A 17,190-nucleotide genomic window follows, 5' to 3' on the forward strand; every position below is an offset into this window, starting at 1 on the left:
AAGGCAGTGATAATGATGTAGCAAAGGAATGTGAGAAGAATAAAATAGGTGCAGAAGATATTATGAATTATGGGTTGGAGGAGGTAACACAAAGTTACAAAGATATGACTGAGGAGGAATTGCAAATGGAGGAGGATATAATAGCAATTAAGGAGAGAATTTATGGGAAAGGAAACAGTGATATGGGGTACACTGACAGAAAACCAGGCACATCTGCACAAGTTCTTGATAAAAGCTTGAAGAAGGTAGCATTCCTTGATTCTCACTATTATTCTCACTGTTATTATAATCATAACGTGTCCTGATTAAAGACTCTTTAGTGATTCTGTGTTTTGCCAGATTGACAAAACCCTCCAGTTTTTGTGGGGAAAGTGATAGGCCTGGGAAGCCAATTGAGCCCCAAATAATAAGAGCTGACACAAACAAGCAGCATCTGCAGAATAACAGGAAAACCCAAAAACAGCAACACCTACTGAATGGTAGGAAAACCCCCAACCGGTAACATCTGTTAAATGATGGGAAGACCCCAACCAGTAACATTTGTTGAATAAGCATCCAACTCCCCTCCCCCTGCCCAGTTCCTGGTACTCAAACTATATATAAGCTGGCTATTGCCTTGGAGGCTGTGGGACCCAAGCTCGAGCTTGCAATAAAACAGTACCTCTTGCTTTTACATTATCTGGTGTGCCTCCTAATTTGGGAAATCAGAACCAGGCCGAAACAAAAGCAAATGGCTCTCCACCATACTCTCTTGCTTCTTGTTTCTGTCTACCTGGGGTATTTTCCTAGAGATGGTTCCCTCTAATTCTGGGGGAGCAAGACTCATTCAAATAACTAATAAATGCTTATCTCTTAAATATGTAGCATTAAACTCCCAGTTTGTATTTGCAAACTCTTAAACTGACTTTACAAAACCATAGTAATTTTAGCTCACCCTCCCTTCCAAGTTATGCTTAATTAAGCAGCTTAGAATTTGAGGACAGTGCACTGTCTGAGGTATTTTGTCTAAAAATTTTAAATCAGACATAATAAGAAGGGACAAACCAAGTTTGTAAGGCTACTTTTCACTGGTGTCAGGAAAGAAGACAGGTGGTTAAGGGATTATAGACTCAAGACAACTTGAAATCTGGAGGCCCCAATTCTGTCCTTGTCCCCAGAGATTTCACCCCTAGGGGAAGACCCAGACTTACCCATTTCAGACTGAATGATGGTCCTAACTGGGTGGAACTAGTAGATCTAAATAAAATGCTAAATACCCTTTAGTCCTGGCAGTCATTGGCTGAATCTTTCCCTTTTAGTATCTATTGTAAGTAGACCACTCCCTGATACCCCAGCCTCTAGGGTTTCTTTCCCAAGTCTGTTTGTATCCTGTCAGTGTTGTTTAGACCTCTCTTTTCCTTGTAGCCATGCTAATGTCAATCAATCATACTTCCCTGTTTTTAGTTCCCCAAATGGTATAAAAGTTCCCCAAATTCTGTTGTTCTTTGGGGAATCATCTATCCTGGTGATCCTCTCAGAGATACCGTTGCCATTGTGCCAGAGCCTTTGGCTCTGTGTGGTTTTTAGGCCTTTTGACTCTGTGTGGTGGGGAATATTGAACACTATCTCTTTCCTGATTAAAGACTTGTTTTTTCTAATTACTTTAGTAATTCTCTGTTTTTCCCAAGTTAACAACTCCCAGGAGAGAGGCTGGAGAAGGAACCAGATACTATTAACGCATGGGAATGTTTTTCTCATTACCCCAAGACTGTTGACCCTGGGTGCTCCCCTTTTCGCTGGCCCCGCCCTCACATGCAGCCAAGGCTGGACCGTCTGGTCCTCAGCATGGGCATAGGCGTTCTGGAGATCTGCTTCTCCTCCTCCTCCTTCTCCTCCTCCTCCTCCCTGCCTGCTCCGAGTCCTGCTGGCCAGACCCTTCAGCAGGCAGGGAGGTCCTCAAAACTTATCTTCTACCAGCTGCTCCTGCTTACAAAGGCTTTCTCTGGCTTCCCTCCAAATCTGACCTGGAGCCCTCTTCTGTGCAACCTTCTTCTTCTTCCTGCACCAGCTCTGGCAGCAACAACCGCCACTCACTAGACCCCACAGTCCGAACAGAAGATACATTATTGTCACTTTCACTTATGAGAGATTTGCTCTAGCTAAGTAAAGGGGAAACACAGCATGCACTCAGTACTGAAGAACGCAGGAAGGCTGAGGACAGTGCGCATGTGCAATGTTCTCCGTCCACACAGCCCCGTAGTTCCCAGATGAACTTTCCAAACTACAGTTCCCAGACGACCTTTCCAAAGAAAGTTAAGATGTAGTCAATGGACGTAACCATAAAAGCTTAGCTGCAATGGAATAGGTAGAAGTCCAGGATACAAGTCACGCCCCTAACAGCCAATCAGATATCGGTGCGCCGGGAGTTTACGGCGTACCCCGAGGAGTCCCAAGGTATTTGTAGTAACGAGACGTGGCCGCATTTTTCTACGTCATCCGTCCGCGACCGAGGTGGTCCAGGCCGCGCCATCTTCGAACTTGGACTTCCGGTCGGGCTTCGGTGGTTGGTGAGTGTACGGCATCACCCTCCGCGCGGCCCGAGGACAGCACCTCATGCTCCCTGCCTCCCCACTATAGCGGGGAAATGACGGCTCCCCCACTCCGCCTTGCTCCGCTTGGCAGGAATAACCCCTCTCCCCGCCTCCGCGGCTGCCGCCAATCCCGCCCCCTGGTCCTTCCGCGGTTACGACGCCGCGGGGAGCCTCGGCGCGCGCATCCCCACCCTTGGCCCTGGGCGGCGCGCGCCCGGTCTTCGGGAGCCGCCCAGTGCGGCCCCTGACCCCTGACCCCTGACGTGCCTCCCTTCCTGTACCCCACGGAGCCTGGTCGCATCCGAGCGGTGGCTGGCAGGCCTCGCTCCTCCCTCGGAGCCTGCCAGAACTAACGGGGCTCTAGGATCTATGCCTTCTAACCAGCCCTTTTGACAAATGGGGTGTCCGAGGCCCAGGGAAGGGCAAAACGGCACAGGATCCTAGATTGAGCCCTTCAAGGGCCCTAAAAGGTCATCTGGCCAACTATTTCGTTTTATAGAGGAGGAAACTAAGGCACAGAAAGGGGAAGTGACGTCGTTGGGTATCCACAGCAGGTTTGCTGTTGGCCTGGCCTTTAACTTAACTTTCCTCACTCCTCAGGATGGGGTACTTGAGAGTCTATTCCTGCCCATCATCTTATTGAACAAATCCATCAGTAGGAATTTTTCAAGTGCCTATGATGTAATAATAATAGCTAGAATGTATGTAGCACTGAAATGGATTTTACAGATACCTTCTATTATCCTCACAACAACTTTGCCAAGTAGGTGCCTCCATTTTACGGATGAATAAACTGAGGTAGCTGGTGATATCCAGTCCAGTGCACAACCTAGCTGCATGGTGCTGGATACAAAGACAAAAATAATAATACTAACAGGTAACATTCATATAATGTTTACTATATGCTAGCAGCTTTACAGATACTGAATTTGATTCTCAAAGCAACTCTTGAGAGGTAGGTGCTATTCCCATTTTACTATGAGGAAACTGAGGCAAATGGGTTAGGTGTCTTGGCCAAGGTCATACAACTAGTAAGCTGCTAAAGCCAAATTTGAACTCAAGATCCAGCATTTTTGGTCAACTGAGCTACCTAGCTGCTTTAATGAAACAGTCCCTGCCCTCAAGGAGCTTACAATCTACTGGGAGATACAGGATGTACTTACAAATATAGAATAGGTATCAAATAAAGACAATAATTGAGAGAGGAGTCAGGAAAGTTTTTCTGAAGAAAGTGACAGCTGAAATTTAAAGGAAGCTAAGGTTCCAAGAAGTAGAAGGTGGAGGGAGAGGAATCCAAGTATGAAAGATAGCCTTTTTACAGGTTTGAAGATGGTACATGAATTGGCATATTTGGGGAACAGCAGGTAGCCCAGTTTGGCTAAAATGTACAGCTTATAAGGAGAAGTAATATATAATCAGCCTTAAATGATAAGCTGGAACCAGGTTGTGAGTATCTTTAAATGCCAACAAAAGAATTTGTGTTTATCCCAGAAGCAATAGGGAGCCACTGAAGCTTCTTGAAGAGGGAAGTAATGTGATGTGGTCAGATTTGTGCTTTATGAATATCAGTTTGGTGACTGGAAGATGGATTCAAGTGGAGAAAGGCTGGATGCAGGGAGACCATTTAGGTTATCCATAGTCCAGGTGAGGTAATGAGGGCCAGAATTAGGGTGATTGTGATATGAGTGGAGAGGAGTTGGCTGTGAGGGAGATAACTATTTTGTATATATTTGGGGTTTGCTTATCTATGTAATAATCTCCCCCCAAAGTGCATATTTCTTGAGGACAGAGACTGTCTCCTTTTTAAGTCTTTGTATCCCCAGACCTTAACCCAATGCTTGGCACATAGTAGGTGCTATATTTTCTGGTCTGGGCTCCCTGAATACCTACCTAGTGGACAAGTACATTCTGAGTATATGCTCAGAAAGGGCTTATGGGGTTCTCTAACACAACTGCTGAACAGCCATGAATTGATAGCACCTTCACTCAAGACCCTTAAATTCCCATATTGCAGGTGGTGGGGTATTAGACCTGACATAAATGCCTTCTAAATTCAGTGTCTAGGTAGGTAATAGACATAGGTAGAAATGCCAACTATATCTTACTGCATTCATTCCGGAGTAAAATGTTATCTCACAAGGGTTTTCATAATCAGATTCTAGCTATTTGGTATTAGTCCCTGGAAGAATGAACATGACCATTTCAGTCTCCTGAAAATGGTGATAAATGAAGAAGCTTGGCTGGGGGTAGGAAATGAATGAGGTGCAGAAGCAGAGTTAGGGTATCAAAGCCAATAGCAGAGCAAACAAGGAGTTGTCTCCTTTAGTTGACTTATTAGACACATCTATATATGCAGGTGTAACCACTGAAGAGTAATGCTGATGGATGCCCTAGGAGTTGGCTGTGTTACACGAGGAGGGGCCAGCCCGATGGGGGAAACTACTGTGACGGAGTCTCCTAGAAAAGAAGTAACAGACCAAGTTGTCTCTGAGACCCCAACATTTGGGCCTAAGACAACATGTGATGATAATTCCATAATGATGCCTTCAATCTCTCTTGGACTTGAGGATCCCTCTGATAAACAAAGCCTCTTAGATTCTCATCCAGAGCAGGAAAACATCTCCAAACCAGAATGGCAAGGTATGGAGCCTGTCCCTCCATTTTCTCAACCCAGGGTAAAAAAGATAACTAAATCTAAGACCTGGGATATGTTTTTTGTTGTTGTTGTTTTGTTTTTTTTATCCCCTCTTTATATCTCAGGGAAAGTCTATCAGATTGAGGCCTAGGCATGGGTGGAGTGGCTTTGAGGACTGGCACCTTGCCCATAGCCTCTCCTCTTTTTCTGTAGACGTTCCTTCAGAGACTCCAGAGATCTCAAAGGCAAAGACCCCAAAGACTGGCCGGAAAAAGGGTGTTCGAATTCGAAGAGGCCCAAAGAAGGGTGGAGTGGGGGCTAAGGGTGGCTGCCCATCTACTTTACCGCAACCCAACCCTCCATCAGGGACCCTGGGACATGGTCCCCTAGATCAATCTGGCCCTCCACCTACTACTATCCCTAAGAAGCGGGGTCGAAAGTCAAAAGCTGAGCTGCTGTTGATGAAATTGTCGAAGGGGCTAGAGCAGCCTGAACCCCCACCTCCACAAAGCCCTCCTGAAGATCCTGAGGCCCAACCAGGAGCACGACCCCGACGTCGAGCTGCTAGAGTGTGAGAATTGTGGGGCTGAATTGGGGGGGAATGATGGTTATAGTAGCAGTAATTTGCCTGATGTGGGAAGGAATAATAGCTAAAATTTACATAGCATTTACTATGTGCCAGGCACTCTGCTAAGCACTTTACAATTATTATCTCATTTGAAATAGGCTGTTTCTGAGTAATACCAGAAGACCAAAAAAAGAATTGGGTAAGCTTCTGAGTTAGAGAGAAGGTCTTAGTCTCTATGAGGATTAAAGGTGGGGGTTTCAGATTAAGATTCCCTTTGTTCAAGTATATGGTTACCCCCTTATTGGTTTCTTGTTCTTTAACTGTAGGCTAGGTAGTTCCTTTTCTATAATTTCCACCCTACCTACATTCCACTAATGTTCTCCCATGTCTTGGTCTGGGTGGGAACACAGTATAGATTCAAGAGATTTTCCCTTGCCCATACCTTTTTTTTAGCTCTTATCCCCATCCCTACTTTTCTCCCTTCTTGTGGCTTCTTTGTTCCCTTGTGACTTCTCATTCCCTTCTGTGGCCCCTGACCTGATCTTATTCCACAGGGCACTTCTGTACCTTCAGGAACTGGCTGAAGAACTCTCATCAGCATTGCCTGCCCCAGTCTCTTGTCCTGAGAACCCTGAAATGGGTGGCCAACCTAAAAGAAGCCAAGGCCGTCGGCGGACAGCCTGGCATGGAGAAGAAGAAGGAGATGATTCAGCAAGGGATGCTGACTTTGTACTTCAGGCTGAGATTGAAGAAGGGGAAGAAAGTGAAGTACCTAGTGAGAGCTCCTCTGACTTGGATCTTACAGCACTTCGAGGGACTGGTCTTCGTGGGTCTGCCTCAGGGGTAACCTAAAAGGGCAATGGGGGATTAGGGCAGCTGTCAGGATGACCAGGGGGCAGCAGGGTGCCAGAAGGATTAATTTCACAAAAAAAGAGGGGATTGGGAGCAGCTAGATAGTTCAGTGAATTGAGAGCCAGGCATGGAGATGGGAGGTCCTGGGTTCAAATTTGGCCACAGATACTTGTAGCTGTATGACTCTAAGCAAGACACTTAATCCCCATTGCCTAGCCCTTACCTCTCTTCTGCCTTGGAACCAATACACACTATTGATCCTAAGGCAGGAGGTAAGGGTTGTTTTTTTTTTTTGTTGTTGTTGTTTTTAATCAAGTTAAGCAAACAAAGAAGAAGTAACAGGACAGATAAATAGGTACCTGTGTGGTTGACAGGCAGGAAGCTGAGTGGACCTAATGGGAAAAGAGGCAACTAGGAAATTGAGGCATATAAAATTTTCTCCTTTCTTTTATCTTTCAGAAACAGAAACAACAGTGTCGGGGAATGGCTCCCAATGGGCTTCCGAATTCTATCATGGCTCCTGTCTGGAAAAGCCTCAACCTCACCAAGAGCCTGTGAGACCCTGGGGATGATGGGGAAACAGCAGGTGGTAAAGGGAGTATTTTAGAGTGGAAAGTTAAGAGGTTTAAAATAGAAAATGGATTTTGAGGAAATAAAGAAGAGCTAACACTTCAGTGAGGCTATAATGATAGTAATGACTGAAGGGGACAACTCTGGACCTTGGTTCTACCCTTTCTTCTCTTGTCCCTTTAGCCGAGAACAGAACCATTCACATTGGGAATTTCCTGAATGGATCCCTTCAGCCTTGAAGTGGCACTTACTGTCTGAAAGGTAAGCTTGAGTGGTGTCCTTTAAATTAACCAATTCACAGAGAGAAAATTATAGGAGGGAAATGGGAGTTTGAATCAGTGAGGATATAAGGAGGACTCATTGTTCCCCCTTTGCCCTCCTCTAGTGAAGCAGCATCCTACTTGCCCCAGGAGCTGAGGTCTCCTCTTTTCTCTGTACAACGGGAAGGCCTTCCTGAGGACAGCACTCTCTATAGAATAAATAGGTAAGATGGATTAGCTTTAGTGTCATCTGTTTCTTCTACATGCCTGTGGGATAAAGGCAGAAAAAGTAGCAAATAGAAATATGATGATAATTTGCTATCCTCTTCTTCCCTAGGAAAGGACTAGTTATTCTAGTTCTAATGGTGTGAGTTCTAGGACCACAGTGGTCATAGGTCAGTGATAGCAAACCTTTTAGAAATGGAGTGCCAGCCCCCCCAATAGGATGGCATGCCCCTCCCCCCCATCAATGTTGGGTGTGCCCCATCCTTACCCCACACAGGGGAAGGAGGAAGTGTTCCCATTGGGCTGCTGGGCAGAGGAGTGGGTGAAGCAAGGAATGTTCTCAGTCCTGTAAAGATGGGGAAGAGAATGGCCTGAGAGCTCTGCTCCCCTCCAGCTCTGCTCCCACTCCAGCTCTGCTGCCTGTGAGCCACCCACCTTACCCCTTGTATGTTTCCATTGGGCTGCTAAGCAAAGGGTCAGGGATGTGAAAAAATGTCATCAGGCAAGGTGGAGAAGGGGAGGGGTTCAGCTCTGCCCAAGTTCATCTGCTTTTCTATGACTCTTGGGGAGGGAGGGTGGGAGGAGGAGGTCCACTGAGTGCTGATAGTGAGTGCTCTGTGTGCCATCTTTGGCACCTATGCCATAGGTTCACCATCACTGTCATAGTTGCTCCCAAGGTTATGATAAGAGTGGTGGCTTTCAGGCCAACACAGCAGTTAAGTTTTGTTCTGTGATATGCTTGGAACAAACAAATACTGAGTGCATAAGGCACAAGTTGGTTCAGAAATCTAGGAATCAGGCCATATCATCTAAGTCTAGTCTAGGCTTAAGATTCATTATTGATGATAGATTAGAACATGTAAGAACAAGTAAGGTGTTGGATCAATGAATTTATTTGCTTTAAGTTTTTATTCTTATGCTTTAAATTATTAGTTTTTATTTAAGTTAATATACATTAAATATAATTTATGAGGAAAGTGTTAGATTTTCCTCATTTCATAACTAATAATCCCAGTTCAGGGATCTCATTTTGAATCAAAACTAACATATATCCATCCCTTCCTTAACCCTTTCAATCCAGTTATATCCTACCTAAAGTCTCAATATTATGTTTTTTTCTGTAGGTTTAGCTCACTGGCACCACATCCAGAGCGATGGGATGTGTCCTTCTTCACAGGGGGACCACTATGGGCACTAGAATGGTGCCCAGTACCCGAAGGTGCAGTCGTTTCCCAATATGTGGCACTATTCTGCAGCCCCAGCATGAATGAAACCCATTCCCTGAGCCGGCCTTATGAAGGCCCTGGGCTTCTACAGCTCTGGAACCTTGGGACATTGCAGCAAGAAAGCTGGTGAGGTGGGGTTGGGAATCCTGCAAGGGGAGAGCAGACTGGAGAGGGGATGGAGAATAGTGGGGCTGGGAAAGCTACAAAAAACTGTTATAGGAATGGGGGAAGACACCTTCCTTACAAATCAAGTTTCTGCTTCATTGAATGTGATATATTGGCAAGAATACTTTCCATACATTCTCCCTATTTCATCTTCTTCCAGCCCAAGCAGTAAGGCTTACCTTGCCTATGGCATCGCTTGTGATCATGGGTGCATCTGGGACCTCAAATTCTGCCCTAGTGGAGGCTGGGAGCTGCCCAGCACTTCTCGAAAGGTGCTTTCTGTATTGTGGAGAAAATGAGGATAGAATTTAGACTAGAGGGGAGTTTAGACTCAAGAAGATCCCTGAGAGCTCCTGGAGTTGGGTAGTAGTGGGTGGTAAAAGTGAAAGAAAGATAGTTTGAGAGAATTGGGATATCTGGATTCTATGGGAGGCAAACTAAGAAATTTTCTAAGAGGAAAATAAAATCAGGGATGATTAAAGTAGGAGTCTGAAGATTTGGCTCTTGCCCTAACCTTATCCAATAGGCTCCTTTCCTGCCACGGCTGGGTCTCCTGGCTCTGGCCTGTTCAGATGGAAAAGTACTACTGCTTAGTCTGCCCCACCCTGAGGAACTTCTGGCCCTACAGCCTCAAGGTAAGGGGGACAATAAGGATTCCAAGCCCCTTGGGGGAGGTATCAGTCAAAGCACAGGGAAACCATGGATCTTGGTAAGGGTTCACTTACCTGCAGTATTCTTTATACAATTCTGTCTAGCCACATACACTAATTCTCTTCTACTCTTTTAGAAACTGGCTGCACAGTATAATTGTAATACACTATCTTACTTTCACATTTTTTTCTCCTCTCACTTTTGTGGTTAATCAATTGTGTAAATTGTGTACTGGGGTTAGATGGCCTCAGTCAGGAAGACCTGGATTCATGTCCTGCCTCTATCATACACTGGCTATGTGACCCTGGTCAAATCACTTTTGACCACTAGCCCCTCTAGTGCTGTTCCACTATCACTGGTCCACTAGCTCAAACTAAAATAGCAGAACAGTTGTCAGTCTGGTGGAAAGAGCCCTCAATTAAGGGAAATCATGAGTTTGGACAAAAAAAAATCTTCTAGGCTTGCTACTGACAAATGGGGAGAATCGGGCTTCTGTCCCACATTTCCTGTAATTTTCCCCCCTTCCTCTCAAATCCTGTGTCCCTTCTTCCCATTGTTTTCCTCCTGCTTTGCCATTTTACCTTCCCATCAGAGGAGAGGAAGGTAGAGGGAAGAAGAGCTAAAGCAGCTGTAAAGAAATAAGAAATTAAAAATAGGAAACCATAGGCTATAGAGGACTCCAAGAAGGCCTGTGTCTCCCATTCCTTACCATGTCATCTCTCTTTCCTCACAGATGCTCTCAAACCAGCCATCTATAAGGTGAGTATAGGAATCTGTTTCTCTTTAGTTGAGACTCTACCTAACCTCTAACTTTCCTTCAAGTTGCCTTCATGCCAGCTGCTGCCAATTTTTTGGATATTACCTCCTGACTAAAGTATGCCCTGAGTCTTTTCCAAAATAGATGTTACTAAGTTTCACTTTTCTTTAACCATACAGGTTCAGTGCATAGCCTCTCTTCAGGTGGGCTCAGTACAAGCAGGAGAACCCTCTGAGTGTGGCCAGTGTTTCAGCCTTGCCTGGATGCCAACTCGTCCCCATCAGCATCTGGCAGCTGGGTTCTATGATGGTGAGTGGACATAGAAACAACTTGTAAAAAATTTTTATTTTCATATCTGCATTTTCTTACTTGCACTCCCTTCCTCCCCACCCCCCAAAAAGGAAAAAAAAGTATTCCAAAAACTGTTTCATCTGTACACTAAGTCCATCACCTCTTCTAGGGGGTGGGAAGAATGTTTCATCTTGAGTCCTTTGGTTGTTGGGTTGATCAAAGTTGTCTTTACAATAATGGTGTTATGGTATAAATTGTTCTCTTGCTTCTACTCCCTTCATCTGTGTCTTCCCAGATTTATTTGAAAGCATCCCCTTTATAATTTCTTATCACACAATAGTTTCCAATTCACTGACATTACAAAAAAGTTGCTATGACCATTTTTGTACATATGGGTCCTTTTCCTCTTTCTTTGATCTCTTTGGGTCATAAACTTAATAATAATATCACTGGGTCAAAGGATATATGCAGTTTAATAGTTTTGGGGTCATTTCAAAACTTTTTTTCCAGAATAGCTAGACCATTTCATAGCTCCATCAGCAGTGCATTAATGTACCTATTTTCCCAGTCTTTAGCATTTGTCAATTTCCTTTTTTGCCAACTTTGCCCATCTAGTGGGTAAGGTGAAACCTTAGAGTAGAACGTTGTTTTTTTGAGGATGGAGGTGGAGAGGCTGAATTGATTGTAGCTGTAGTGGGTGGCTCAAGTGTGGCTACTCAGGATGTCTCACTTATTCCCACAGGATGGGAGGCAATAGTGAGAGATGGGGCCCTGGCCTGTTGGGTTCATAACTAGTACCTGTCTCTACTTTAGGCACGATAGCAATCTGGAACCTACCCACTACATCACTGTTGCAGCGTGTTCGACTTCCAGATGGCTCTTTGAAACTCTATCCCTTTCACTGCCTCTCAGCCCATGACCAGGCCGTGCGCTGCCTTCAGTGGTGCAAAGCTAATAGGTACAGAACAGAGGGATCAGAGGAAATGGAAGATGAAGGATGGGACTGGTCAACATTTAGAGGATCTGTTGAGTAATGTGCTGTTCTTCCATCTTTTCCTAGTAACTTTATAGTCTCTGCTGGAAGTGACCGGAAAATCAAATTCTGGGATTTAAGGCGACCTTACGAGCCTATCAACTGTATCAAACGCTTCTTAAGCACAGAGCTGGCGTGGCTGCTCCCTTACAGTGGAGTTACTGTGGCTCAGGACAACTGTTATGCCTCGTATGTAGGGCAGGGAAAAAGGAAGGAGTTGGGAATAGAGGGGCAGGTTCAGTGGGTGTGGGTGGTTGAGGTTGCTAAGGGTGTTGGGTGTTTTTGCCTGATGTGAGTGGGATTCTGAGGGCTGAATTTGGTCTCAAGCTATGTAAGGATTGACACCCTTCTCTCTCTCAAAGCTATGGGCTTTGTGGGATTCACTACATCGATGCTGGTTTCCTTGGTTTCAAGGCTTATTTCACTGCCCCTAGAAAAGGCACTGTCTGGGTGAGTCTTTCCTTACCCTTTAATCCTCTTAGGTGGGGGTTCTTAACCTGGTGTCCATGACCCTGCTTTTTAGGATATTTTTATTGTATTTTAATTGATTTTCTTTATAATATTGTGTATTTTATACATTTTAAAACATTATTCTGAATAGATTTTACTAAACTGAAAAAAGGGATCTATCTAAAAAAAAAGGTTAAGAACTCTTGCTTTCAAAGAACTCATTTTATTGCTATACAGAGCAAGGAAAGGGACAAGCAGCTATCTGCGAAAGGGAGAAAGGAGTATGTTGTGTATAGAACACTCATAGCACTGTCAAACAGGAAGATGGTTAGGACTCTGACAAATACCCCTGTCTGATTGTAGAGTCTGTCAGGGTCAGACTGGCTTGGGGCAGTGGCTGCTGGGGACATGTCAGGGGAACTCATCGCTGCTGTGCTACCCGACATGGCCCTCAACCCGATGAATGTCAAACGTCCAGCTGAGCGCCGATTTGTGAGTATCTTAGTTAGCATCTGATGGAAACACCATCCACTGGTTCCCCCTAGCCCAATCTGCCCTTCTAGTCTGGCTGAATAGAAATTAATGTAGGCGTTCTTCCAGCTAGAGTTGTTCAGTGGAAAGAGCATTGGATTGTTGGTTGAGAGCCCTAGATGAATACCTCTCTGTCTTTGGGCAAATCATTTACCTGCAGCATGATGCAGTAGGAATGAACTGAATTGGGAGGTTTGAATCCCAGCTCTTACTACCAACTGTTTGGTGTGGCTTTGGGCAAATTACATGATTATGACCTAAATTTATTTCTTTCTCCCATAACTTGCCTTTCCTGCCCTAACCTCAAAGGGCCATGAATCTTATTAGAGCTATAGTTTCTCTCATCCTATCTCTAATGTTTTGGGACTCCAATCCTATGACCTCTCCCTATAGCCCATATACAAGGCAGATTTACTGCCTTATTGGGAAGGATCTGAAGACCAAGATCATCATGCTGCCTCACCTTTGGTTCCTGGTCCTCCTAAGGCCAGAACTTATGCTGAAACAGTCGAACATCACTACCTACTCTTCAGAGACACAGACCTGGTAAGCTGGGTCCAGAGGGTAGCCAAAGAATTGGGTAGAAGAGGGAGTAATAGTTTCTGTGGTATAGGTCCTTAGTACACAGGCAGTATAATATACTAAGTCTTAACACTGCTTAATTACAGCGTGGATTCCAAGATTTGCTTCAGAGGGGACCAGTACTTCGAATGCAAGAAGGAGAGGGACGCTCTCAACTCTGTCTTGACAGGCTACAGCTAGAGGCCGTACACAAGGTATGCTCATAGGATCAACAGTTTAGAGATAGAAGGGAATTTAGAGATCATTTAGTCCAAACTCATTTTATGGATGAGAAAACAAACAGGCTCAGAGGGGATTCACCTTCCCCCACATCACACACTTATTTTCTCTGTCTCTTTCACTCACTCACATGTATACTCTTCTATACAACTTTGGGGGTCAGTATCAGGAACAGGTTAAGTGTTTAAATAAGTTATTCTTTCCAGATTCTTTTGCCCATAATGGTCTGTTCTCTACTAATTCACTTCTGAGTATCTCTAGAGCATGAATCCTTTGTATGTCTCTCTCTCACACACAGGTTCGTTTCAGCCCAAACTTGGACTCTTATGGTTGGTTGGTTTCTGGGGGCCAATCAGGACTGGTGAGAGTACATTGTGTTCGTGGCCTTACCTCCCCCTTGGGCCACCGGATTCAGCTTGAAAGCAGAGCCCACTTCAGCGCCATGTTCCAGCCACCTTCCCCACCTCAGGGGCCCAGTTTTCCTCCAACCAACTTCCGCCTGCTGTCTGACCCATAGTTTATTGAACACGCAGCCCTGGGGATTCAGGTTTCCTTGGTCCTGATGCTACATAGTAGCCATATGACATTTCCACCTCTGAATCAAGCAAAATGGAAACTTCCCAAAATTGAAAACCTGCCCAAGTCTTACAACTTCAGAATGATACAGTAGAATTTGTCGTCCGAGGACCTAGGGATGAATCCTGGTTCAGCCAGTTATGATGTATTTGACCTTGAGCAAGGACCTCAGTTTTTTTATCCATAAAATGAAGAAGTTGGACTAGACCTCGGAGGTTCCTTCCAGCTATAAATCTACCATCCTGTTAAGCTATAAGGACTACATTCCCAGGACTCTGGACTGAACCTGTTCTCTTGTAATCACTTCCCCCTGCTGGCAGGGGGCGTCCAGACATGAACTCTATAGTCTCCTCAGCAAATAAGACAGAAGCAACCCTGTGCCAGACATAGGGTTGGAGGTCAAGCTGCTCATATTGAGCCTGTTGTACTTGTAGGCAGAACTTAGTAAAGGTGCTGAGTGTTTTTGACACACGTGTACTTGTGGTTTGGGAAGAAAGGGGTAGAGCAGCTATAGTAAGACTTTGCCAAGGGTCCTTCACATCTGGACCTGCACCCAGAGCTATGAGGAATGCAGTTCCAACATTTTATTGGAATGAAGCTTCTATGATGGCAAATCAACAGGATAACCACATTGATGTTTCAGACTCACAGAGACCAAAACATCGCCACACATACTTCAGCTATACAGTGTGGACTGTGGGATCCCCCAGATTACAGAGGGTTATGTAGAGATGAGGATGTCCACCTTTGGAAGTACCAACACCCATGATCACAATTGTAGTCATAGCACAGAAACAAATGACCCAAGTGACAACAAAATGACTACAGTTTCCTTAGGGAGAAGGAGTAATATTGATTGATCTGGGTCTGTTCTTTTCAACCATATGTCGGCATCTTTGGCTGGTTTTTCCTCTGCTCCCTTGCCACCACTTTAGTGGTGCTGAAAAAGAATTAAGAGAGTGGCAGGAGAAGAGAGTTTAAGGTTCTCATGCCATAAGAAAGTGCCATCACTTAAATGGGGACTAATGTCTTGTGAAAACATCCATGGGGGCTTCTCTTTGCATGGGTTTTCTAATCAGTCCTTTCCAATACCCAGATTCCCAGAAAATTAACCTCTACCTTAATGTTCCTCTCAGATGGATTTAGAACCTGAGGACCATTGTCCCTTCTCTCTCCCTTTGCTGAAGGAAAGATAAAATTTTCATTATCAATAATCTACTTTCTCTGAAAGACTTAAGAACTCTATAATCAAGTTATTGACTAATCATGACTTCAGAAAAAATGATTTCATGCTTTCCACTTCTTGGCAGAGGTGCATAACGAAAAATACATTTTCAGATAGGGCTTATGTATGAAGTTTTTGGTTCACAATATTTATTTGTTAAAAAGGAAGGCTACTACTGTGGGTGATAGGTTGGTAGGTATAGTAGTGATGGGGAAAAAAAAACAGTACAAAAAGAAATCTGCTATGGCTTCCCAAAGTCATCCTCCTTGCTCAAGAAATTTAGTATCTGACTCACCATTTTTCTCTACTCCATCTTCTACACTAATACTAGAAGATATCAACATCTATATTGCATATTGCCCTCCCCATCCAACACCATAATCACGAAAATCCCATTACCTCCTTCACCTCAGCCACATATAGTAATGATCAATCACACCCTGAACCTTGCCATCCCACAAGTGTTCAACTAAAAGCAAAAATGAGCATTTCTTTGACCATTACCTATCATTCCTTGTATGCCTGCCTATACCTTCTAATTGTTCATCCTTATGATCTCCAATCCTTCCCTCTCTCCCTATCTTCTCAGGCTGTTATCCCTATTTTGACCTCTCCTTTTCTAATCTTGACCCAATATAACCATTTCAGTTCCATACTGTTCTCTACTTTCTTAGTTCCTTGCTCCCCTGGTCCTATTTTTTCATGTTTTGTCAAATCCAAATCTTGGATTGGTTCCATTATTGTCTCTGCTGCCCCTAATTTATTATCCCACTTCCCAGAGTTCCCCTTTTTTCTCTCCTCAAACTTCTCACACTTTTCTCATCTGCTGCTCTTTAGTTAAAGGCTTCAATTTTTTTAAAGAAAAAAAATTCCATTTGCTGTGAACTCTTCTCTTCCCTTCATCTCAAAATTTCATCCATCAACCCCCAACAATTTTCTTTAGTCTGATAATGAAGTGGTTCTTCTCAGTGCCAGCCCTTCTGTATGTACTTGATCCCAGAATTTCATTTAATCCATCAAACTGCCCCTTCAATCATCCCCTCTGTTTAATCTTTCCTTATCCACTGGATTCTTCCTCCCACCAACAAAATACCCATGTCTCATCTTAAAAAAACCTTTATTAGACTAATCTCAGATTGTCATGTTAAATATCTCTCTTGCCTTTTCAGCCAAACTATTCTCAGTTGCTTCCATCTCTCAAGTCTCATGCAACCTGATTTTTGACATCATTTATTTAAAACTACTCTTTTCAAAGACACTAAAGCTGCCTTAAATGCCAATTTTAATGGCCTTTTCTCAATCCTCATCCTGTATCTATCTCTAGATGTTTGACACTGTTAACTCTTCTCCGAGGTACTCACTTCTTTGGGTTTTTGATACTACTTTCTCCTTGTCCTGTCTGACTACTCAGACTCCTTCAATGATTCATTGTTGATAATGTCCTGGATTGTGGTGTTTGATGGCAGCTTACCCACAGGAATAGAAAAGAAAATTTGGGGGGAGGGGTCTTCACTTTCACTTATCATCTGAGCACCTCTGATTCTTGAGAGATTGGTATGTAACCAGTTCTAGGGATCTATTGTATTGGCTACAATAATAAGGCATCTGGGAAACTTGTTGCAGAGACCAGGGTAGCAGTAACAATGTTACCTCCCACAAAAACCATTCCTCTTCAGTCTTCCTCATGATCTCTTATAAATCTTTTGAAAGGGAAGCTTTTTATTGTTCAGTTGTAGCTGACTCTTCATGAACCTGTTTGAAGTTTTTTTGGCAAAGCAACTGAAGTAGTTTGCCATTTCCTTCT

General features: G+C 44.1%; 1 protein-coding gene across 1 annotated transcript; it reads left to right on the forward strand.

The window, feature by feature from the left end:
- Nucleotides 1-4,134: 4,134 nt before the first annotated feature.
- On the forward strand, nt 4,135-15,587 carry GTF3C2 (general transcription factor IIIC subunit 2). The gene is made up of 19 exons (XM_044660995.1): nt 4,135-4,214; nt 4,927-5,210; nt 5,419-5,776; nt 6,328-6,616; nt 7,085-7,179; nt 7,379-7,456; nt 7,581-7,679; nt 8,805-9,032; nt 9,232-9,343; nt 9,598-9,706; nt 10,456-10,481; nt 10,659-10,788; nt 11,584-11,728; nt 11,831-11,992; nt 12,166-12,253; nt 12,617-12,745; nt 13,178-13,330; nt 13,453-13,560; nt 13,884-15,587. Exons 2-19 carry the CDS (start codon nt 4,946-4,948, stop codon nt 14,100-14,102), a joined length of 2,793 nt encoding a protein of 930 aa, XP_044516930.1. The 5' UTR covers nt 4,135-4,214; nt 4,927-4,945; the 3' UTR covers nt 14,103-15,587.
- The last annotated feature ends 1,603 nt before the right edge of the window (nt 15,588-17,190 follow it).

This window comes from Gracilinanus agilis, chromosome 2, assembly GCF_016433145.1.
Source record: "Gracilinanus agilis isolate LMUSP501 chromosome 2, AgileGrace, whole genome shotgun sequence".
In the NCBI taxonomy this organism is placed as follows: Eukaryota; Metazoa; Chordata; class Mammalia; order Didelphimorphia; family Didelphidae; genus Gracilinanus; species Gracilinanus agilis.